The sequence below is a fragment of the Gracilinanus agilis genome, chromosome 1, assembly GCF_016433145.1.
Source record: "Gracilinanus agilis isolate LMUSP501 chromosome 1, AgileGrace, whole genome shotgun sequence".
NCBI classification, from domain to species: Eukaryota; Metazoa; Chordata; class Mammalia; order Didelphimorphia; family Didelphidae; genus Gracilinanus; species Gracilinanus agilis.
The window spans coordinates 134263167-134286185 of record NC_058130.1 but is presented as its reverse complement, the minus strand read 5'-3'; the positions used below and the strand labels follow the sequence as shown (position 1 = coordinate 134286185).

The following is a 23019-nucleotide window of genomic DNA, read 5'->3' as shown; positions in this document are numbered from 1 at the left end:
GTATGTCAATGCCTGTGATTCTCAGGCTCTCAGAGTACACATGCCTTGTCCACCAGAGCTGTATGTTTCCTGTCGGCTGCAGGCTACTTGGCTCTCCTACAGAGGGTGAGGCAGGATGGCTGATTGTTTGCTTGGCCTTCGTAGGCCTTTGTAACAACAGCCCTTCACATTTCACCAGAAATTCTAGGCTGGTTCTAGGGCGTTTGGACAGGGCAATTCTCATGAGCTTGGGTCTTTACCTTTAATGCCCCAGGTTAGCCTAGTCTTGAAAATCCTGACTCACCTTTCTCCTCCTTGCCTAGCCTGTAGACCTCCATAGTATTCTGAAGCTCCAGATGCTCAGCTATCCATATGGTAGCTCTTAATAGCAGAGCACATATACATATATGATAAATATAAATATACTTGTATATTTATATGTATACTACTTGAGTATAAAAGATCAATTAGCTAACAAGTCTTTATTTTATTATTTCTTTTAATCCTTATTTTCCATCTTATAATCACTACTGTGTATTGGTTCCAAGGCAGAAGCGTGCTAAGGGCTGGGCACTGGGGGTTACGTGACTTGTCCAGGATCACACAGCTAGGAAGTGTCTGAGGCCAAATTTGAAACCAGGACCTCCTAATTCTAGGCCTGGCTTTCTAAACACTGAGCCACCTAGCTATCTCCATAACAAGCCTTTATTAATCACTGTAAGATCAATCAACTAATAAGGCTTTATTAAGTACCTACTATGTGCCAGGCACAGTGGGCAGCTAGATGGCTCAGTAGAAAGAGCACCAGACCTGGAGTCACAGAGACTCCTCCTCTTGAGTTCAAATCTGGCTTCAAACACTTACTAGTCATGTGACCTCAGGCAAATCATTTAACCTTCTTTGTCTCAGTTTCCTCATCTTTCAAACAATCTGGAGAAGGAAATGGCAAACCACTCCAGTGTCTCTGCCAAGAAAACCCAAATGGATCAAACCCGGCCTCAGACACTTTCCAGCTGTGTGACCCTGGGCAAGTCACTTGACCTCCATTGTCCACCCTTACCAATCTTCCACCTATGAGACAATACACCGAAGCACAAGGGTTTTAAAAAAAAAAAAGAAAAAGAAAACCCAAATGGAATCAGGAAGAGTCAGGTCTGAAAACCACCCAACAAAAACAATGTGCCAGGCAGTTGTGATAAACACTAGGGTTATAAAGATGGAAGCACAAAATCCCTGCCCTCAAGGAGCTTACATTCCAACCAAGGAGACACCACATACATAGGTAAATAGATCCTGATTAAATATAAAATGAAGACAGGGTGATTTTTGAAAGGAGGGGCACTAGCAACTGGGGATTTCAAAAGAAACTAGGGATTCTATTTGAGTTTTAAATGATGAGAGAGCATTTCAAACAAAGGGGGATAGCCAGTGAAAAGACCCAAAGATGAGAGCTGTAGGGAAGTGATTCGTAAATGCTAAACAGATCCTTGAGGTAATGAGTACCACTAAAATTCATTGAGTAGTAGGAGGCTTAGAACTGCTCTTAAAGAAAATTACTTTGAGGACTGGACCTATGGTAGATTGGGGAGAGACTTGAGGTAGGAAGGACCAAATGGGAGGCTAAGACAAGGTGAAAGGTGAAAGGGCTTGAACCCAGGAAAGAGTTATATGAATAAAGAGAAGGAGATACATGCAAGAGATTTGGCCATAGATTGGATATGTGAAGGGAATTTGAAATGTCTATGGGACATACAGTTCCAAATATCTAATAGGACATTATTTAAACAGAGGTTCTTCTTTTCTTGCTTTTTCAGTGGGGAAAGGGAGTGGAGATGACAGGGAAAATGTAAGGGGAAAAAAAGACAGATCTTCATTTGAAAAACATTTTTTAATGTCCAAAAGCTAGTAGCTCAGTGTATTGGGAGCCAGGCCCAGAGACAGGAGGACCTGGGTTCAAATCTGGCCTCAGACACTTCCTAGCTGTGTGACCCTGGGTGAGTCACTTAACCCCCACTGTCCAGCCCTTACCATTATTCTGCCTTTGAACAAATACACAATAAAATGGAAGGTAAGGATTTTAGGAAGAAAAAAGGAGAAGAGAATGAGAGAAGAGGAGGAAGCAACAACTAGAGATGGTTTTTCAAAAAGACTGAAAAAGGAAAGACAGATATAGGATGATAGCTAATGGGGAAAACAAGAGTGTATTTGTAGGCAGCAGGGAAGAAAGCAGAAGATAGGCGAGATTGGAGATTAGAGGGAGAGATGATAGTGAAGGAAATCTGCTGGGAAGACAGAAGGAGGCGTGAGCAGGGACATATTTAGAGGAGTTGGCCCTTTAGGTGAAGAATCACCTCATCATCAAAGGTGGGATGAAAGGAAAGAGTCAGGGATGATGTCAGGGGACTGAGATGAGGCAAGGAGAAGATAGCTCTCAGCACTTGGCTTTGAAAAAAGTATAAGATGTAGTCTGGGCAAGAGGTTGGGAAGAGGTCTAAAGGAAGAGAAAGTTGGAACAGCCTTTGAAGGGAGTGGGATGGAGAATCAGCAAAGGTTGACATTTGCCTTCCTTGAGCCTAATGGAGCAAGCAAGTTCTGGTTCAAGCAGGTTCTTCAGGTGATCACCAGTTGGTCTGTTTACTTGCAGGTCTGGGATATTGTGGGCACAGAGCTGAAGCTAAAGAAGGAACTCACGGGCCTCAATCACTGGGTACGGGCCCTGGTGGCCTCTCAGAACTACCTGTACAGTGGCTCCTACCAGACAATCAAGGTACTGGAACTGGAGGGCCAGAGGCTGGGAACAACTGAGGGGCCTGGCTTAGCCTGTCTAACCTTCCATCCCCAACCCAGCCCTGAGAGATGCTCCTGAGGCAGCCAGCAGATGTGTGACTCTGTGAGGAGGTAGCAGTGCCTGTCTCCATGACAACCCTCAGTTACTACCTCCTGTGCTGAGCCACAGATTTTAGCCTGCAACAGAGAGGAGGCCAGGGGGAAGGCTGGGGAGTGGGTGTCTGCCTAATCCCTGGCAGCTGCCTCCTATGGGGCACTGGACAGGAAGTAGTTCTATAGGGAAAACTTCAGCAACAGAAGCTGACATAATAATAGGCACATTGGGTATTTGGAGGCAGAAACCAAAAGGTTGGATGTGCCAAAGATTAGCAGTCCCTGTATCTTGGGCCTGTCCCCATCAGAGGGAATGGGAGGCTCCAGCTGGGAGATTGAAGCCAACCCCAAGGGTACCCCCTGGAAACCACAGTAGGAGAACCATGGCAGCAGCTGCTGCTGTCCTAATCATGCTCCTAAGCAACTTCCAGGCCTGTACTGTGGCAGAAGGAGGATGCAGAGCCTGAAGAGATTTCTGCGGCCCTTCTTTCCCCCCAGCCAGTCAGCCCCCTCCCTGGACAGCTTCTGGACAGTCAGGGATTGTGATTGTGGAGAGACAGGGCTAGAAATTCCTCCTCCCTCCTGATGAGCAGAAGAGGGCTTTTTCCCAGACAGATTTGGGGCCTAATAGTGGCTAAAGAAAGAGAGGGAGCGGGAAAGGGCCACTTCCACACCCCGAGTGGAGGCCTGACCTCTTTCACTCGGCCACAGATCTGGGACATCCGAAACCTCGAGTGTATCCACGTGCTCCAAACGTCGGGGGGCAGCGTCTACTCCATCGCTGTGACAAATCACCACATTGTCTGTGGGACCTACGAGAACCTCATCCATGTAAGGGCCAGGGAGCCCCCGGGGAGCCCCCAGCCCTCCAGCCTGGCTGCCCTGCTTTCTCAGGCATGGCCTGGTTCTGGGCCTTCTCTGACCTTGGGGCAACCTGTAGAGTGCCCATTTCTGTGCATTCTGTCTCTGCACCCACCTATCTCCTTTGTCTGGGGCCCTGCCTGCTGCACTCTGCATCTACTCTTCTGCTTGTCTGGGGGGCCCCTTCCTGATGCTCCTGCCCCTGCCCCCAACCATCCTTATGCCATGTTTTCTCCCCCAGGTTTGGGACATTGAATCTAAGGAGCAGGTGCGGACATTAACAGGACACGTGGGGACAGTGTATGCCCTGGCAGTCATCTCTACTCCGGACCAGACCAAAGTTTTCAGCGCCTCCTATGATCGGTCACTCAGGGTACGTGTCTTGGGCCCCTAGGCACTGTGCTGCCAACGGGAAAGGCCCCGGAGGCCTGGGCCCCACTGCTCCTCCCGCTCACTCCCCCTCCCGCCTTCCCTCCTCAGGTCTGGAGTATGGACAACATGATCTGCACGCAGACTCTCCTTCGCCACCAGGGCAGCGTCACCGCCCTGGCTGTCTCCCGGGGCCGGCTTTTCTCTGGGGCAGTCGACAGCACTGTCAAGGTGAAGTGACAAGAACACATCCTCCTTCCTCCCTAAAAGACCCTGACCCTTAGCACAAAAGCGGAGCGGGATTTCCCATTGGGTTAGATGAGTCACAGCCTAGCAGAACTCTCAAGCTCCCCTTTGTCACAGAGAAAGATCTAGAGGGGGATTCGGTCTCTGCCCAGGGCTAGAGTGGTCAGGACACAACATCTCATGCCTACCCCTTTCTGCCTGGGGTCTCCTCAGCCCTTCCACTGGCAGCGTCAGAGATCCATGGTGGCTAGGCTTCCCCACGTAATAGGATGGAGGATTCACCAAAGATGTCTCTAATGCAGGCCCCAGGCTAGGAGCTGGTTTGGACCATTCAGAAACCTTTTCTTTCACAGGTTTGGACCTGTTAATGGGCAAATCCAGGCCAGTCCTCCACCTGGGAACCACAGGATCCTCGTCCTGCATTGTGCCATCCCATGGCCAGAGCCTCAGAGGGAATCCCCAGGAATGATTGCCACCCAAGTCAGCCAAGCAGCTGCTCCTGAACTTTTGCCCCAAAGCTGCTGTCCCAGGTACTGGGCACCCTCCTGGGCAGGGCAGGCACCTCAGCCCTCCTGTTCTGCCCACCCACCCTAGCCACAGGATGGAACAGTAAATGGACCCATGATGGACTCCTACACAAACACACGCACGTGTCCCTGGGAGACCTTCCACTCCAGCCGGCTCCTCAGAGCCCCTGTCAAAGTAGCCTGGCAGGGTGGGATGGGGGGCCCCAGCCCAGAGGCCCAGTCCTCCCTGTCCCTCCCCTTGGTAGATGGTAGTAGATGCCCCCCCCCGGCACTTGGGCCTGCTGGTTGGGCCTCACAGACACTACAGACACTCCTCTCCTGCCCGTCGTTGCTCGCTGTGCTGCCAAGACAATATCAAGCTATTCTCCGATTGTGGGCTGTTGGGGACACTCCCGGGGCACCAGGTACGATGCTCATGGCCCGCCCCAGCCCTCCATTCGCCTTCCCCACATCATGGAATGCCTCACCAGGCAAGGGACTGGCCTTGGGTACATTTTTACTCACATTTTTTACGGTTTTTAGACTGTATATAGATTTGATTATTTCCTCATTGACAATAAAACCTAAATGGAGCGTGGTGGCGAGTTTGAGTCCGTGGGGCCCGGGCACGGCCGAGCCGGGCCTCTGACTGCAAGGATGGGAGGAGAGGGCCTCGTGTAGGTGCTGTGCTCACGTGTGCCTGAGCCCAAGCAGAAAGCACCATTTTCCCAAGTCTTTTTTAGGACCTGTGAAAGGTGGAAGGTGGGGCCCTGGTGGGGCCTTATGAGCCTAGAGATGGTCAGAGAACAAACAGCTGCCTCAGTGTGTCCTCTGAGAGCCTGTCGGTTCCCTCTCTTATCTCCACCGGCGGCCTGCACCATATTTGATCCCCCCATCTCTCCTGAGGCTACCTGAGGAAGCCAGGGGAAGTCCTCTTCTCCCACAAAAGCTGAGCACCAGTCACCAGGATGGTAGCAGCCATCATGTCCACATTTAGGCTTAGCTTCTCCTAGCCAGATACCCTAACCTCTGTGGGGCCCAGCTTCCCTCCATCCCCAAAAAACCGCCAGCACTTCCATTTTCTGACATTTATTGAGAGCCGATGGCAGGAAGCGCAGACGGCTGCATAGACCACTCACCATCCCACGGGGCCGGGCACACAGATCCTAGAAAGTCCAGTCTGTCCAGGGCCCGGATCCCTCGGACACACACTGACCAAACACACACAGATGGATGAGCCAGGTGCTGTGGTCCTCATCCACTGTGGCAATGACAAGGCCGTGATGTCCTCTCGGTGTGTCAGGGCAGGGGGGGCGGGGGGACCCTGGTCTGGATGCTTTGGACTTTGCTGCCCGGCCTCAGACTCAAAGGAGCAAACCAAAAGCCCGCAGCAGGGGGACGTCACCAGTCACCAGGGAGATGGCAGCGCACACATACACATACGCACACATACGCACACAGCGTGGGGAGCACCAAGGGAGATGGACAGCTGGAACAATGGAATACGATACAGAATCCAGACCAAACGACCAGCACAGAGCACACTATCTGTCCGTCCGCTTGTCTCCCCAGCCCAGAGGCCTTCGGGGCTCACACACACATAGTCGTCTTCACAACAGCTAGTTTCAGGCTTTTAAAAAAATTTGTGTTTAAGAAATGTCAGAAGTCGTGCCCAAACACATGTGGGTCAGCCAACACAACAGAGGAGACCGCTGGGGACCTCGAGAGTGAGGGGAAGGGGTGGCGGGGCGGGGGAGGGGGCAGAAAAAGGAGGACCAAAGGCATTCGTCAGAACCCGGAGCAGGGAGAGCCACTGGTGCATTCCGGAGGGTGACGCGTGCCCTCACGCACACACGCACACACGCACACGCCCGACGCACCGCATCCACCCTCCCCAGAAACCCACACAGGCACCGCCGTCCGTGGCTCCGGCCACAAGTGCTGTCGCATTCCATCCCGGCCCCTGAGGCTCGCTGGGCCCACTCACCCACACGGGCAGAGCCCGCACAAACGGCCCGACACACTCCCCGGGGCTGCGGCACACCCAAGAGAAGGAGGAGGAGGAGGAGGAGGAGGAGGGCAGCCCCAGCGCCTGAAGGTCTCCGTGGTGTGGTGCCGGGGACGCAGCCCATCAGCAAACAAGGCACATCCTTCGAGTTCTTCAAACGCAGAGAGATGAAGAAAGAAGAGCGGCAGGGATGGGACGGCAGCTTCGCGGAGCCCCCAGGCACACCCATCCCACCCTTCCGAGGGGTAGGAAGCCTCCTGCTTGTGCTACTGGGAAAGCGGTCTGGCCACTGAGGGACAGACAGACGGACGGATGGACAGACAAGACAGGTGGCCTTGGCCTCTAACAGCTTTTGTCTCAAACTAAAATCCAGTTTTCTCTTGGTTGGTAAATGGTTTTCTATAGAATCAATAATATTTCTTTCTTTAAATATATATTTGTTAAAGTTAAAGTTTTACCCTTTTGGATCTCTGGGAAAATCTGCCTCAGCTCATTTCCAATAAATTAATACTCTTCTATAGCTTATTATCTGGTCTATGCCTCTCCCTTGGGGGGCAGGGGTAGGGCCGTGGGGTCGTGGGGAACGCACTGACTGAGCCTTGGGAGGAGCTGTCCCTGCAGACTCACCCCAGGACCAGGCTACTACCACTGGTCTCTTTGTGCTGTGATGGAGCCGGGGTGGGGGGCTGGGGCCGGAGCCCCCCCCCCAAGCCCAGAAAGGAAGTTAAGCGAGGGGAGGCAGTGCCCCCCCACCCCGAATCCCCAATCGGAAGCAGTTTCTGTGCTGTACCTCTGGTCCTCAGGCCTGTGCTCTGCGGCTGACTGGGAGCGAGGGGAGGGGAGGGGGCTGGGCCTGCCTGTGTGGGGTACCCCCCCACCCTCCAGTGGTCCAGGGAGCCTAGGACCAGCCCAGCCCACAAGCCTGCTTCTCTCCTACCGCCTCCACCTCTAGCCAGCCCTACTTTGCCCCGCCATCCCTTTGGCACTGAGCCTGGCAGCTTTGTAGCCCTACCTGGGACACGGCCAGCCAGCCTGAGGGCCTGAGGAAACAGAAGCCCCCCAGAAGAGACCTGAACCCCTTCCCCTCCTCCTGTGGGGCGGAGTTAGGAAGGGCACATACCGGACAGACCGACGGGGACCATAGGAGAGGGAGGAGGGAGGAAGGGCTGACCCAGCTGTTATTATTGCATCATGGGGGAGGGGGGGGAGAAGCAAGAAGAACGCAGCCCTGGGCCGCTGTGAGGTGACCACTGGTAGCAGCACCAGTGGCCAGAGAGCCCTTGGACAAAGTGGGCCAACCTGTGACCCCAGCCTCCTGCTCTACTCATGGCCCCCCGAAAGGTTGTGCTTGTGATCAGGAGGGGCATGGGAGGGCAAGGGAGTGGGGACCCCCTTCCAGGGCACCCCTTTCTCAGTCTTTATTCCCTCCCACCCCAAAAAACATTGCTGCCCCCATACCCCAACCACCAACTCCCAGAGCTCGACCACCAACCACCATCCAATCAGCCAAGCCCAGGGGTGGGAGGGAATGAACCCCTCCATTTCCTCCCACCCCCCCCAGGAATTCTCTGGCCCCCAAACTCTGAGTCCTTGCCCCACTCCCCAACCTCTCCATCTGCTCCACACCCGCATCCAGCCCAAGTCTCTGCCTGGAGGCTGGGTCAGTGCCAGGCAGAGGCCGAGAAAAGGGCAAGGAGGCAGCAGCAGCAAGGGGCCAGATGGGGAGGGGGTTCCATCAGGGAGGCCATCCCCCCAGAGAGCACCCCCCCAGCCTGCAGCACAAAGAAGGCGGCCACGTGGATGGCCGGCTTGGAGCCCAATCCTGAGGTAAAGTTCTGTGTGGAGCCCGGGGTGGGGCGAGGGGGGGAGTCCTGAGGTTGGCTGGGCACCTGACGGGCTCACTCCAACATGGCATCCAGCTGGTCAGCCAGGTCATCAAACATGCTGCCGATGTCGTCCAGGATGCTCACCGTACTCTTGGACTCGGCCGCCGAACTGAAACGGAAAGGGAGAAGCTGGGGGCGACGCCGGGGGAGACGGCAAAGGGGGATCCCAGGCTGGGAACCAGAGTCTCGTCCCCCCCTTTGTTCTACGACCACGAGAATAATGACTTACCCGAGGTCACGCGGGCACTAAGCAGAGCCGGGGTTAGAATTCAGGCCCAGTTACTGACCCAGATGGCCGGCTCCGGACAGTGACCCCGAGGTGATGATGGGGAAGGGGGGAGGGGACCAGGGGAGGAGCGGGGGAATAGGGGGGGCGGTGACCGTGGGGGTCCGACACATACTCAGCTGCCTGCCCATCGTCTTGCTTAATCTTCTCTTCCACAGCCTGCAGGGCGGCAGCCAGGGAGGCGCTGGTCTCCTCCAGCTTCTGGTGAGCACTCTCGCTGGTGCTGCCATCTCCGGGGGGCACGGCCATGGCGGCTCGCGGTGGCTTGATGGGCACCTGCTGGGGGGGCACACCCGGCGATGGGGGCTTGGCAGGGCTGGCGCACAGGGAGGGCGGTGTGCTGGCCGGCTTACTGGTAGTGGCAGCGGCAGGTGCCTGGCGGGCTGGGGAGGGTGTGGGCGTGGGGCTGGCACTCACGGACTGTAGTCCCAAAGGGGCCTTGGCGGGTTTGGGTGCTGTGGGTGGAGGGGGTGGCTTGGGAGACACCGGCGGGGGCGTTCCGTGGGCCCGCTTCACCTCTGCGGAGGGAGAGAGAGCGTCGTGCCAGCCGTGCCACCCTCCGGCCTTCCAGAAGCGGCTGTGGCGGAAGAACCCACCGGCAGGCTGCCGCCAGCCTTGGCTCCCCCATTCCCTCCCCGGCACCCCCTGAGGGTCCCGCTAAGCTAGGACGCCGCCGCCGAGCGTCTTCAACTAAAGAAGCAGGCGGAGCCCTCCTGGGGAAGAGTCCGGGGCGAGCCTACGAGGCGACTGGATGTAGGTCCCGAACGGGTCAGGAGGTCCCAGGAGGATCTGGCCCAGCGCCCCGGGCCTCCCACAGAGCGAGGCAGCCGAGGCTCCCGGCCCGGAGCCGAACACTGGACTGTGGGGCAGGAGCCCGGGGAGGGGGCGTCAGGGACAGCCTCAGAAAACCCGGCTGGCCCACAAGACCCAAGTCTGGACTCCCTTCTCCATCCTGCCTCTCACTCCCTCGCCGTGCGGCTGAACTAGCCGGTCCCTTACGTGACTTCCAGCTCTAAATATTGGGGTCCTAAAAAGAGTCCGTTCTGTTGGGGTGAGGCCCGTGCTGTCTGCCCTGCCTCCTCTCCCCTGGGGTCCCGGACCTCCACCTGCTACCCAGAGGGGAGAGGGCCGTACCTACCTGGGCTGCCGGGGCTAGGAAGCGGAGCCTTCTTGGAGGCCGTTGGAGGTGAGCCCTGGATCTTGGGCACCGGCTGGGCCAGGACAGGTTTGGGGGACACCGGGGGCTTGGCAGGCTTTTTGGCCTCTCCATCAAGCGGCGGGGGAGGAGGCAGATGGGCAAGGTCCACGGGAGGGGGCACGGCGGGAGGGGGCAGCAGAGGCAGCTCCGGGGGGCCCCCGCTCTGCTCAGAGGCTGGCCGCCGGCGGACGGTGCCCGTGCCGTTCTGATAGACGGACAGTGGGGGCGCTTCCATCCCGGGCTCCCCCCGTTCCTTGGTCTTGGGCCTCCGTTTCACGGTATCTGACTCGGTCAGGATGAACTTGACATTCTCCTGCTGGCTCTGCTTGGCCCGGATGCGCCGCTTCAGCGTGGCACTGGCCTCCACCTTGGCCAGGGGAGGGCCCTCGCTCCCCTCCCCCTTGGCCGGGCCCCGGGGCCGCTGCCTGATGGTGAGGCTGCCCTCCTCGGCGAAGGGGAGATGCTCGGGCGGGCCCTGCTCCCCGCGGCGGGCGGCGGCCAGCAGCCCGGTGACGGGGCCGCTGAGGGTGCGGCGCCGGTTGACCACCTCGCCGTCCAATCCGATAGCGTCTTTGTGCTTCACCGAGGCCAGCATGGTGGCCACCCGGCCTGGCTCGGGGCTGGCGGGGTGCCCGGGGGGCCCCGGGTGCGTGGGGTGGCCTTCCGGGGGTCTCCGAGCGGCCCGGGCCCCACCCCCGATGGATGACAGCTCCAGCATGGCGGCAATGCTCTTGACGCTGCCCGCGCTTCCTGTGTCCACGCTGCCGGCCAAGTCACTGGCGCGGCGCCTCTGGGCCCGCCCGCCGGACGTGCCCTCCTCGGGCCTCGCCTCCTCACCCTCTCCATCCTGGAGCGGCTCGTCTGCCAGGTTGGCACTGGACATGGCAGAGCTGGAGCGCTTGGGTGGGGGAGGAGGAGGCCCCTTCTTCTTGGGCCGCACGGCGAAGGACTGGCTGCGGTTGACGTTCTTGTCGCTGCCCGCCGGGGTCCGTACCGAGTGGCTCCGTCCCACCCGCCTCTGCACCGTGGCGTAAGGCCCCGCCGCGGGCACCATCAGCTCGTCGCGCTCAGGCTCGCTGTCCGAGGCCGCGTAGCGGTTCAGGCTGTGCGCCCGCTTCTTGGGCCGCCCGGGCTCCTCGTCGGCCTCCCCCGCGGCCCCGGGGGGCAGACACAGCACGGGGACGGGCATGGGGGCCGGAGCCACGGGCGGGGGCGGCCCACCATCGCCTTCCACGGGCTGGGGGAGCACGTAAGCAAAGCCCCGGTGGGTGGGCGACTGAGGCAGCGAGCGGGGTGACATGGGCCGCTCGGCCGGAGGCAGCAGCTGCGGGGTGGGCTTCACCTTGGCCGTGGCCGGGGCCGGGCTGTGGGGAGCGCCCAGCGTCTGGGGCGAGGCCGGCCGGGCCTTAGTGGGCGTCTGAGGCGGCGTGAAGTGAGCCCCGGCGGCCCCGGGCGGGAAGGACTGCCGGGGCTTGCCGGGCACTGGGGGCACGCTGGCTCTCTTGACGCCGTGCCCGTGGCGGGCGGGCCGGGCCTCTTTGGGGCTCGGTGCGGCGGAGCCCTCGTCCGCCAGGTACTCTTGGCTCCGGGACATGGGGCCGCTGGGGCCCGCCGGCCCGTCTCCCAGAAGCTCCTGGGAGCTGCTCATGTGGCGGGCCCTCCCGCTCAGGCTGGACTCGTGCCGCAGGGCGCCGGCCCGCGGCGTGGGGGGCAGGCTGTTGGGCGGCTTCTCGGCCCCGCTCTCCGGCCCCGGGGGGGGCCCCGTCATGGCGGCCTGCAGTTCATCGCTCAGTTCACTGTCTTGGAACGTGGTCATCTTGGGTGACTGGCATTCGGCGGGGGTGGGCTCCGGGGGTGGGGGGGACTCGATGGCCACCACCTCCAGCGACTGGGGGGCCTTCCTGCGCAGGGCCCCCGCCTCGTACTTGCCGTACTCCGCTTTCTGAAGCTCCGCCAGTTTCCTCACAGCCAACATCAGCTTCTTCTGGTGCCCTGGAGGGGAGACACGCTGATGGGATGGGCCACCCCGGAGACAGCTGCCTGCTTCCCCGGCCTCCCTGGCCTCTCTGGCCTCTCTGGCCTCTCTGGCCTCTCCAGCTTCCCCGGCCTCTCTGGCCTCTCCAGCTTCTCTGGCTTCCCTGGCCTCCCTGGCCTCCCCAGCCTCTCCAGCTTCCCCGGCCTCCCCGGCCTCTCCAGCTTCTCCGCCCTCCCCGGCCTCCCCTGGCAGGGCCCTTACCTAGCTTGGTGATGCCGATCTCCTGCAAGTCCTCCCAGGTGATGTCGGTGATGAAGTCGATGTTCTCGTAGCCGTTCTCCACGAGCACTTTATAATACTGGGCGAGGCCGATCATGGAGAGCCACACGGCCAGGTTAGCCTGAAGAAGGACACAGCGGAGGGCTCGCCCGGCTCTCAGGACGAGGCCGGCTTCCCCCCCTTCCCCCACCGCCTTCCCTGGCCACTGAGGCTGCCTGGCCTTGCCCTGCCCCTACCTCCGCCCCCCCCAGCTGCTCACTCAGAGTTGCCAACTGTGGCTGGGGTCAGGCAAGGGAGCGAGAGACGGGGAAGAACAGACAGACAGACAGACAGACGGACGAGTCAGCAGGTGTCCCAGAGAAATCAGACCGTGAGAATATCGGGCAGCGGACGCTGTCCTGAGCCCGGCTCTAGGCCTGAGGCCTTCGGGAGGCCAGTGCCGGGGGTGTAGGGAAGGCCCCCCGGTCTGAACCCACCCAGCCTGGCCTGCCCGGGCACCGGCATTCACCACACGCCACCAGAGACACCAAAACATCCAACATTTTGGCCCTGGGACCCCCCTGGGACCTTGCCCAGACAGACGGAGGTGGGGAGGGCTCGGTGACTGCTTACCCACCCCCGCCCCTCCCCACCCAGCCAGCCAGCCATTGGTCCAACCATCTGTCCACCCCACCGCCACTAACTGACACAAACCCACAGGGACACACATCCAGCCACGTGTGTACACAGACCTCCCCAGACACGCACACGCACACACACCCAGCGACTGCGTCTTCCTCTCGGCCGCCATATACATCTACGCGCCCGCCATCTCTATGTTCTGTCTACGGCACGTACACACACACACACACACGCACCCCCTGCGCCTCTCTCGCACCCATCATCCTCTCTCCTCTACCCACCACCATCACAGCTCCCTGCACCGGCTACTTCCCTGACCAACAGAGGCAAAGCTGAAAGAGGAGCCCGCGGGGACCTCGTAGGAGTGTGGCCTCCCTAGGAAAGAGGGGTGTCCCCCTACAGACCCCGCTGCTCGTGGCTGGGCTTGGGGAACCCCCCAAGAAGAGAGGGAGCTCAGGGAACCCCCCCCCCAAGAAGAGAGGGAGCTCGGGTGCCTTTCTCGGACGAGGGAAGGAGCGGCATGAACGTCCAAAGGCCCCTTCCAGGTCTCCTGGTCCATCTCTCTCCCCTGCGCCCATTTGGTGGATGAAGGGACCAAGGCCAAGGGAAGAGGACTGACCGGCGTGTTCCAGGCCACACCATGAGGCAAGGGGCTCTTTGCCAGGCCAGCCGTCCAGGGCTCTTTCCACTCCCTGCTGTTGTGTGTGTGCGGGTCCAGCGGGCATGGGTGGACTGAGTGAGCCTGACCTGGTGTGGGCTACGTGTGTGGATTTTACACTCTGGCTACTTAAACAATCCTTGTCGACTGAAGGAGTCTTGGGCCCCGGCCATTGCCTAACAGAGGAGAAAAGCTGGGCCGGGACGCTGGGCTCGGCATCTCCTTCTCTTTCTCCTTCCGTCTCAGCCTGGCCCTAGCCGTGCCCCGCTGCCCTAGGACCTGCCCCAGTGGGGAGGCCAGCCCCGGTGCCCATGATGGACAGATGGCTGGACAGGTGGCTCACTGCTGGCAGGGCCCGCGCTGCTCCCGAGGGGCCATCCTCAGTGTCTGACCGAAACGTCGCCTCACTCGTCTCCCCAGGGCCAGGTCGGGGGCAGCGGCTCCGTCCAGGCCAGCGGGCGCCGATGAGGCCGGGCTGGCCCGCAGGTGTATGCCCCGTGCCACAGGCCCCGTGTGTGGCTGCCCTGTGCCGGGCAGCCACTGGGCTCCAGCGCAGAGGGCGACTGTCTGTCTGTCCTGGGGCTCCAGAGTGAGGCAGCACCCTCTGCCCTCCCCATGCCCGCCGCGGCTCTGCCACTGCCGGGGCGGGAGGGGCCTTACGGGTTTGTGTTCAGGCAGCCAGTCGGGGAGGGTCAGGCTGTTGATCTCAGAGGTTATCTTCTTCCGGTGGCCAGGTTTGGTGACACCAATGGCCGTGAGATCCTAGGGCAGAGAAAAGGCCCCGTTACCGAGGTGGCAGGGCTCCCGGGGCCCATCTTCTGGGCCCAGCCAGGGGCCAGCTCACCTCGGGGGTCATGCGGCTGATGGTGGGGAGATCGTAGCCAGAAGTGACGAAGTTGGAGGCATAGTGCTGCAACTGGAAGGTGGCGAGCCATTGGGCAACGGCCTCCGCGCTCTGGAAGACACAAGGGAGCACGGGCTGCAGGCTGGGCCGCCGGCGGACAAGCCTTCTGGTGCCTCCTGGCCTCTCCCGGGACCACGCTCGGCCCCAGGCCTGCCGCTTCCTCCTCCGGCCTGTCCGTGGTCATCTTGGGGCTGCAGCCTTCATCCAGGCTCCTCCCCAGGGCTTGGCTTCTCCTCCTCCTCCTCCTCCTCCTCCTCCTCCTCCTCACTGGCCTCGCCTGGGCTCAAATGCTGTGGCTGCCACCCAGCCTGGCCACCATCTTCCAGCGCTGCTCAGCCCTCTGGCCCTCCATCCGGCCACTCCAGCAGAGTTCAGCCACTGTCCAGGGGCCTTGCACCTCCCTCCCTTCACCCTCCTCCATCTCTGTGTCCATAGCTCCAGGCTTGCTCCCCCTCTGGCGTGCCTAACCGTGTGTGTGAGCATGTTGTGGACAGGTGTGTATGTGTCTTCGTGGTAGCCAGAGCTCTGCATGCCCGCTCTCTCCCTGGGGCGCTCTCTCCCCACAGCAGCCCGTGCCCCCACGCCCTAGCCTGGCCCAGCCCTAGAGGCCAGCCCTAGAAGCGAGATCTCAGGGCCATCCTGGCCTGCAGACATCCCCCACAGCCACTCAGCATCTTCCACAAATAACGCATCTCTCCTAAAACATACACGCGCCTTCCCACACACACCCCAGGCTGACAGAAAGGCACACACGCACATAGATGCCAGCGGCTGCCCGGCACAGAACAGACAGACAGACGTCAGACTTGCCCTGGGCTTCCTACAGACCCCTGCAGCTCAGGATCCCTACCCCCTCGCCCGCATTGAGGGCTTCTGGCTGCCCGCTTGGCCAGTTCTGGCGGATACCCTCAGGGATCTCCAGCCCCTTCCTCCCTGCCTCCTCTTCTTGAGCCCCTTTCTCCCACTGCCCCCACAAGTTAATAGGCGAAGGGGGCAGCTCTGTGAGCTGAGAAGGGTCCCAGGTTGACCCTAGAGGCTTGTCCCTCACCTTTCCCTCGGATGCAGGCTCCAATTTTTTGGCTGGCTGCTCAGCATAGGCCTGCCCTGTGTGTGGCATGGGCTGGGCACGTGAGGGACCTGGGCAACAAGGGGAGAAGGGTGGAGCGCTCGTTAGAGGCTGGAAGCCTCTGAGATCCAAGGATGGAAGCCCAAAGGGGAGGAGGTAGAAGTGGGGTTCTGGGAAGCAGGTTGGTGACCAAGGTCTCACCTGAAGGGCCCTCGAGGGGCTTGGTTGGACTGTCCCCTGTACCCGACTCCTGGATGGACTTTTGGGACAGCACAGTTGCTAAAAGCTGGGGACACAAAGAGACAGACCCAACTGGGGTCACCAAAGAGCCAGCCTTTGCTCGGGATGTCCCCCACCCACCTGTTTGCCCCTCTGTCCGGTCATACCTTGACCCCTTCAGAGCTGGCGTGCAGAGCGTGGCTCCCGCTTCCCCCACTCCTCCCGCTGGCCACACCGCCCAGACTACTGCTTCGGTCAGCACCTGCCAACACCAGAGAAGCTTCAGGAACGGTGCCCACTCCCTTTGCCCCTCCTTTTGGGTCTCGCTTGCTGGCTGTGGGTAACGATGCCCACCAGAGCGAGAAGCCCCTGCCCTGCCCTGGCTTCCATACCAGTGAAGGGTTTCCTCAGCACCCAGATTTCCTCTGGAGGGGCTGCAGAACTGCCCTGGGAAGGGGACAGGTGAGACGGACTCATGTCAGCTCCGCGGGAACCTTCAAACACAACACAGATATGCCCTGAGTCTTGACTCCTTACTCCTGGAAGGAATTCAGGCCCCTCCTGTGGGAGTGGAGCCTTGGCTGGGCCCCTCTGGGTTCCCCAGGGAGAGCACAGCAGCCATGCAGCTATCCCTCCTCCACAGCCTCCCAGGACCCCGAAACCCCAAATCTCCTTCCTCTCTCTTAATGGGGTGGGCTCTGACAGAAGAGGACAGGCGGGCCACAGTCACAGTTGGGCCAGCTACCCCTTCCCTCTCCCCTCTTGTACCCCAGCCTTGAACTCACAGCCAGGGGCAGGCCAGTGAACCCTCCCCCTTGAACCACAGCCCTGAACCCTGGAATTCTTCAGAGCAAGGGGATCAAACAGTCGCCTTGGAGGATGTCTGCTCAGCTCTGTATGGGCTGAGGACAGACATAAGGGGGAGAGGAACAGAAAGCAAATAGAGAAGAAATTGAACAGGCAGATAGAACCTCGGAACCATCCTCATCCCCGCCGACATCAGCTCCATTCCCAAAAGGTGAGCACCTCAAATTGCCCTTCCCTCTCCAAGCTGGGTAGGACCTACCCTCCCCCTTTTCTGAGTAGCAGCAGAGGGAAAGACACAGAGATACTCAGAGAGATCAGGGACAGAGACAAGAAGATAGAGACATGAGAGAGACCCAGAGAAAATGGGAAACGGGAACCAGTGAGAAATGCAGACAGATAAACTGGGTAGAAATGCCTGGAGCAAGCGAGGGGCCTGAGTAACTGGCTGTCACTGACCAGGGGAGGAAAACACTCAAACTCAGAGTAGACCAGTTTGCAGTCAGCCTGTCTGGGGCTCCTCTGGACCACTGCCAAAAAAAGGCATTCTGGGGAACAGCTGGAGGGAGGAGGAGGGATGCCGATAAGGGGGAGTGGAGAAAGATGGAGCCTTGACAGCAGAACAGGAGCCAAGAGCCAAATGAACCACTCCCCTCCCTTCCCCTCCACTTCAGCTCCAGGGGAGGGAGATTGGATCCATCGAGGTATTCTTACCAGTTGATGCAAGAAGTGGGCTAAGGGTTAGGGAAGGCTCCAGGCTCCAGACTCTGGATTCCCTCATCTAGAACAGATCTGATTCTACTGGGCCCTTTACAATCACCTATTACCCCAGGTTTGGATCTTCCTCCATGGCCTAGCTCCTGATTTCCTACATGATGACTCATCTGGGGCTCAGGATCTTCAGGGACACCACAGGAGAGCATTCTCATTTCTATAGCTGAGGGGTGCTCGGACACATGCACACACGCACCCATGCACCCGTGTTCAGTTCTCCGAATACCCAGTATGAACATGAGAGACCACATGCCAAGGTCAGGCTATTGGGGTATGGTGGGAAGGGAGGAAGGGTCAAGAAAAGAGTGCTACCTGGGACATGAAGAATCAGAAGGGAAAAGATGGGAGGGAAGAGGAAGGAAAGGAAGGGGATCCACTCCTACCCCCTACTGAGAGGCAAAGAGGTCTCTTCCCATCCCTCTTCCCAGAGAAGGTCGGTCTTGTTCTTAAACCCCAGGAAAAAAGAGTCAGGAATTGCCCCTGGAACTGTCCAGTGCTAGGAAACTGAGTCTGATCAGGGCTCAGGGTGGGCATGTGGGGTCAGGGGTACAGCAAGGTTTAGGAGTGAGAATGAGAATTGGGAGGTGAAGGGTAAAGTCAAGGGTTAAGGCCTGGATGAGGGTCAAGGTAGACTAGTTGCCTGCTCGTTTGGTGATGGCCTCGCCTAGGGTAGACGGGAAATAGCCAACACGATCATTGCCAGTCCGGTTGTCATGGATACAGCCTTTCCACCTGCCATCAGGATGCTGCTCAAGGACCTGTACCAAGTAGGGGGCAAGGTTGAGGACCTCTTGGAGGTTTGAGGAGTCTTGGGGCCCAGGACATCATGATTCAGGGAAGATCCATTCCCCCAACACACTATGGTTGTAAGAACAAAATGGCAGACAGCAGGGAGGAGTTCAGGAGACTCCATCTCCCTTCCTTTGCTGTCAAGTTGAGCAGAAAATTAAGCTTTCTCCCAAGCCAAGTGAATGAGAGCATATTGGTGTCACTAGTGACTCCCAAACCTACCAGGAATTCTCCTAAATTATTAAGTAGGAGGAGGGAACAGCTCTGCATCCTGTCCTGGAACCAATCCTCCTCCCTTGGAAGCTGAATATGCCGCCACCACCCCAAATCCCCTGCCATGTTCACGACTTCTCGCTGGCCGTAATCATTTCCCCCAAGTGGCCACATTCCCCCACTTCTTCATCCAGAATGACCCCAAGAGAGATGAGGTAGGAACCAAGGACCCAAGAAATCTCTGACATCAGTCTAACTCACTGACTGACCACATCCTCCCAGGACCAATTTCCCCAGTGAACATTCCTCATTTTCCCACTCACAGTGATCACATCTCCCGCCTTCACATTCAAACTCGTCAGGTCATAATTGTTGCAATAATCCTTTGTTGCTCGGACCTGCAGGGCTGCCGAAGCCTCTGGAGGTGCAAGAGAACAAACCCACCCAGTGCTAGGAATTTAATCCAGCCATAGTACCTCCCACCCTCTGAAGATCCCTAAGTCCAACCTTCTTTATGCCCCCCACCCATTGCCAAGGCGGCTGCTTCCCACCTCTGAGCAGCTGTTTGATCTCCTTGCTGGCCTGGGAAGTGGTAAACTGGTGGACGATGTCCAGGGCGGTCTGGCTGTAGGTGTTCCTTACATGGGCATTGATTCCACTCTGGTTGGAGGGAGAAGGAAAATTCAGGTGAGGAGGTTTGGAACTGGGATTGTGGGGCTGGAAGAGCTTGGGGCAAAAGCAGAAAATGGGCACCAAACCCACTGCCTCATCCAAAGTGCCCACAAAGGAGATGGGGTGGCGGACCAAGGACCCCGGAGGTCTCTGACCTCTGTCTAACTCCTGATCTCTGTGCCCCCAGCCCTTCTCTCCCAGACTCTGACCCCACCAAGTCTGTCTCCCACTCCCTGAGCTTACATCCAGCAGGAGCCGAACCACATCCGTCTTCCCACAGAGTGCGGCCTCATGCAGGGCAGTGCCTGACTTGGTCTGACGGTTAATGTCAATGCCAGCTTGGAGGAGGAGTCTGGGCATGGGGAAGGCAAGAGGGCCAGAGGTGAACCAGGACACTGGCAGCTAGGTCTCGTCACAGCTTCCTATCTCTGACGACGAGTCTGTGCCCCCATCACACAACCCTCAGAAAAATCTGACTCTTCCCTTTTTCTCATTCTTCTTTCTCAAATGACCAAGTCAGGGTCTATATCCTCGGCCACAAACTACATCTGTCCCCCTTTTTCCATTCCTATACCTTCCATTCTAGGATAGGTACGGGATTATTATTATGGCCTCCTTGCTTTCATTCTTTCCCCCACCAAATTCATTCTTTACATTACTGTCAAAATAACCTCCATAATGCACCACTCTGAGGACATTACTTCAGAAACCTTCAATAGCTCCCCAGTGCCCACCAGGTAAAAACTACATTTCTTTGACTGGCATTCAATGCCCTCCACCCCTTAGGCCCATCCAAATATAGCTCCCCTCTTCTTTAATGAGCACCTTCTGCTCCAGCCAGTGTCTCTTTCCTCACTTGTCTTCCTCTCCTGAATACACAAAGCTCATTCCCACCACTCATACTGCCTCCCTCATCAGGAGTCCAACCCACTCCCTACCCAAATGCCACCAGCTCCAACCCAGGCTGAATCTCCTTCATCTGAGCACCTAGAGCTGAAGCTCCCAGTCCAGTCCAGTCCTCTTTCCCACCTGATCTGGTCCTGTTTTCTCGCTTTTCTCTGTGTAAATTTAGTCTCCCTCCCTGATAGTGAGCGCAGCACCTTCCCCAATGACAGGACTCTGGTTTATCCCTTCTGTATCTCCCTCCCCAATTTCAAACTTCCCAAGGTAAGGGCAAGGTCTGCTCTTTCTCTGTCTTCCTCTTAGGGATGAGAAAGGAACAAGCATTTTTTTTAAACCCTTACCTTCTGTCTTGGAGTCAATACTGTATAATGGCTCCAAGGCAGAAGAGTGGTAAGGGCTAGGCAATGGGGGTCAAGTGACTTGCCCAGGATCACACAGCTGAGAAGGGTCTGAGGCCAGATTTGAACCTAGCACCTCCCCTCTCTAGGCCTGGCTCTCAAACCACTGAGCTACTCAACTGCCCCCAGAACAAGCATTTATTAAGCCCCTACAATGTGCCTGGCACTATAGTGTAAACAAGTATCATCTCACCTGATCCTCATAACAACCCTGGGAAGTAGGTGCTATTATTATCCTCATTTTATAGTTGAGGAAACTGAGGCAGGCAGAGGTTAACTGACATGCCCAGCGTAGCACAGATAGTAAGTATCTGATACTGGATTTGAACTCAGGTCATCTGGATTCCAGCTTCAGGTCTCTGTCTTCTGAGCCACCTAGCTGCCTAGTTCTCAGGGAAATGATGCACAAGATTGGGCAAATGGGGTGAAGGAGTATTCAGGAGAGATAGGTTGGTTAACCAATAGAGGAAAAGAAGAAAATCCAAAAGCCTTTCCTGCCTCCCCACTCCTGTCCATCCCTTGCCAGTGGCATACCTGATAATGTCAATGTGACCATTTTTGGCGGCCAGGTGCAGGGGGCTGGTGCCATTTGGGTCAGTGGCATCTCCTGGCCGAGGCTCCAGGAGGGCCGCACACATGTTACTGCTCAGGAGCAGCTGCACTACCTTTCGGGAGATAAAAAGGGAAAGGAGAGCAGAGTCAGGACAGCTACTATCACGGACGTTGTCACTGTGCCAGAGAAAGTGGGAGGGAGGCATAAGATCAGGCGTTCTCAATCTGGGCTCCCAGGCCCATCCCCAGGCTCAAGAGACAGAAACGCCTGGGCTCTGTCATTTCCCTCCCTCTCTCCTGTTCCCAGGCCACTGCCCACCAAGGGGCCCCTTGGACACTTACCCCGACGCGTCCAAACTCACAGGCCAGGTCCAAAGGCGTCTTCCCTGAATTGTCCACAATACACGGGTTGGACTGATGCTGAAGGAGCATCTCTGACTGCAGGTCCCACAGGGGAGGGAAAGGGGAAGAGGGAAATCAGTGAGAGCCGATAAGGGTCCAGCAACCCATCCCGGCCCTAGTCCTCCCTCTGCATCTGCTCTGGAGCCCTCACCACATCGTAGTGCCCGTGCTGGGCTGCCAGGTGCAGCGGGATATGGCCCTCATCTGATGGGACGTTCACAGCGGAGCCTGCTTTCAGCACCAACTTCATAGGCTCCTTCCTCCCTTGCCAGGCTGCATAGTGCAGAGGCCGCATCCCTGGGGTAGGAGGTTGATGGTCAACTAGACTCTGACCCCTGCCTCGGCCTAGGGTCTCCCTCCAGAGGGGGGAGGAGTGAGGGGTGGGAGGGGAGAGCGCTTGCCTTTGTTGTCTTTGATGTCCACAGCAGCCTGGGCCTCCAGCAGCAGGGCAATGAGCTCTGTGTTACCATTGAGGGCAGCATGATGGAGGGCTGAGAAGCTGGGAGGGACAGCGTTGGAAGGTCACTTTAGAGAAGCGTCCAGCTTCGGCTCAAATCCCCTCCAATACAGCCATGGGCCAGAGGAAGGGTCAATCCCCCAGTGACTCCCCAACTCACCCATCTGGGTCCTGGAAGTTGACATTAACCTTCTTGGTGGAGCCTAGGAGCTCTAGGAGGGAAGGGAGGAGGAGTGAAGAGGATGAATGGGGGGAACCATTGCTTTCCCCAACTCGAGCCATCCTTGATGGGACACAGACCCCGCTGCCGGCCAAAAAATGTCCCACAAACACCTCTATTCACAGAGAGTCCTAAAGTCAAGAAGCTGGCTCCAGAGGAGATAGAACCCCAATGTAAGTCCAAGGCTGACGTCCACCGTCTTGATAGTAATTAATCATCATCATGATAATGAGCCATTATCTAGCACTTACTACATGCCAGGTACTGAGCATTATCCTTTACAGACAACTCATTTTATCCTCACGATGACCCTGAGAGGTGGGTACTTTTTGTTATCCCCATTTTACAGAGGAGGAAACTGAGGCAGACAAAGGTTAAGTAATTTGCTCAAGGATGCCCGGCTAGTAAATATATGCAGCCAGATTCAGATTCAAGTCTTCCTGACTCCAAGACCAACACCCTACCCAAGGCACCACCTAGCTGCCTCACGGACATTTCCACAGCGTTTCAGAGCATGCAAAGAACATCGTCTTCTTCATTCCTCATGACAACACTAAATAGAGTTATTCTTGTTTCCATTCCACAGATGATAACACAGGCACAGAGAAGCAAACCTCCCAGAGGCAGAAGTGGCAAGATTGAAACCCAGACCCTCCCTCTCCACCAAGCCACAGTGGCCATCCTTCATCATTAACAGGAGGGAAAGATGATTGCAGATGAGCAATAACTTGGAAAAATGAAGGGACACTCCCTGGGTTTAAAGGCCCCTTCAACCCATTAATTCTACCTTCTTCTCTGCACACAAAAACCAAATTTCTATGAGGTTTCACGAAAGTGAGGATAGGATGGGGCAACGACAGTGACTACACTTCCCAGCTGTGTGACCCTGGGCAA

The 23019-nt window shown here is 57.7% G+C and overlaps 2 protein-coding genes across 2 annotated transcripts in view; one reads left to right on the top strand and one right to left on the bottom strand.

Moving 5' to 3' along the window:
- Positions 1-5439, top strand: part of TRAF7 (TNF receptor associated factor 7) — a 45128-nt gene extending 39689 nt beyond the window's left edge. The window contains exons 17-21 of the mRNA XM_044657222.1: positions 2624-2746; positions 3571-3690; positions 3962-4093; positions 4201-4320; positions 4689-5439. Of these exons, the coding sequence (XP_044513157.1) occupies positions 2624-2746; positions 3571-3690; positions 3962-4093; positions 4201-4320; positions 4689-4703 (510 nt within the window). The 3' untranslated portion in view covers positions 4704-5439. The remainder of the gene's footprint in view (positions 1-2623; positions 2747-3570; positions 3691-3961; positions 4094-4200; positions 4321-4688) is intronic.
- Positions 5440-8564: 3125 nt separating this feature from the next.
- On the bottom strand, positions 8565-21745 carry CASKIN1 (CASK interacting protein 1). Its single transcript, XM_044657085.1, has 17 exons — positions 21600-21745; positions 21389-21484; positions 21029-21159; positions 19437-19545; positions 19073-19181; positions 18845-18939; positions 18160-18277; positions 16334-16435; positions 16109-16203; positions 15924-16008; positions 15705-15793; positions 14597-14707; positions 14413-14514; positions 12456-12594; positions 10160-12211; positions 9137-9539; positions 8565-8844 (listed from the first exon to the last, which is right to left on the bottom strand). Exons 1-17 carry the CDS (start codon positions 21741-21743, stop codon positions 8748-8750), a joined length of 4077 nt encoding a protein of 1358 aa, XP_044513020.1. The 5' UTR covers positions 21744-21745; the 3' UTR covers positions 8565-8747.
- Positions 21746-23019: the final 1274 nt, after the last annotated feature.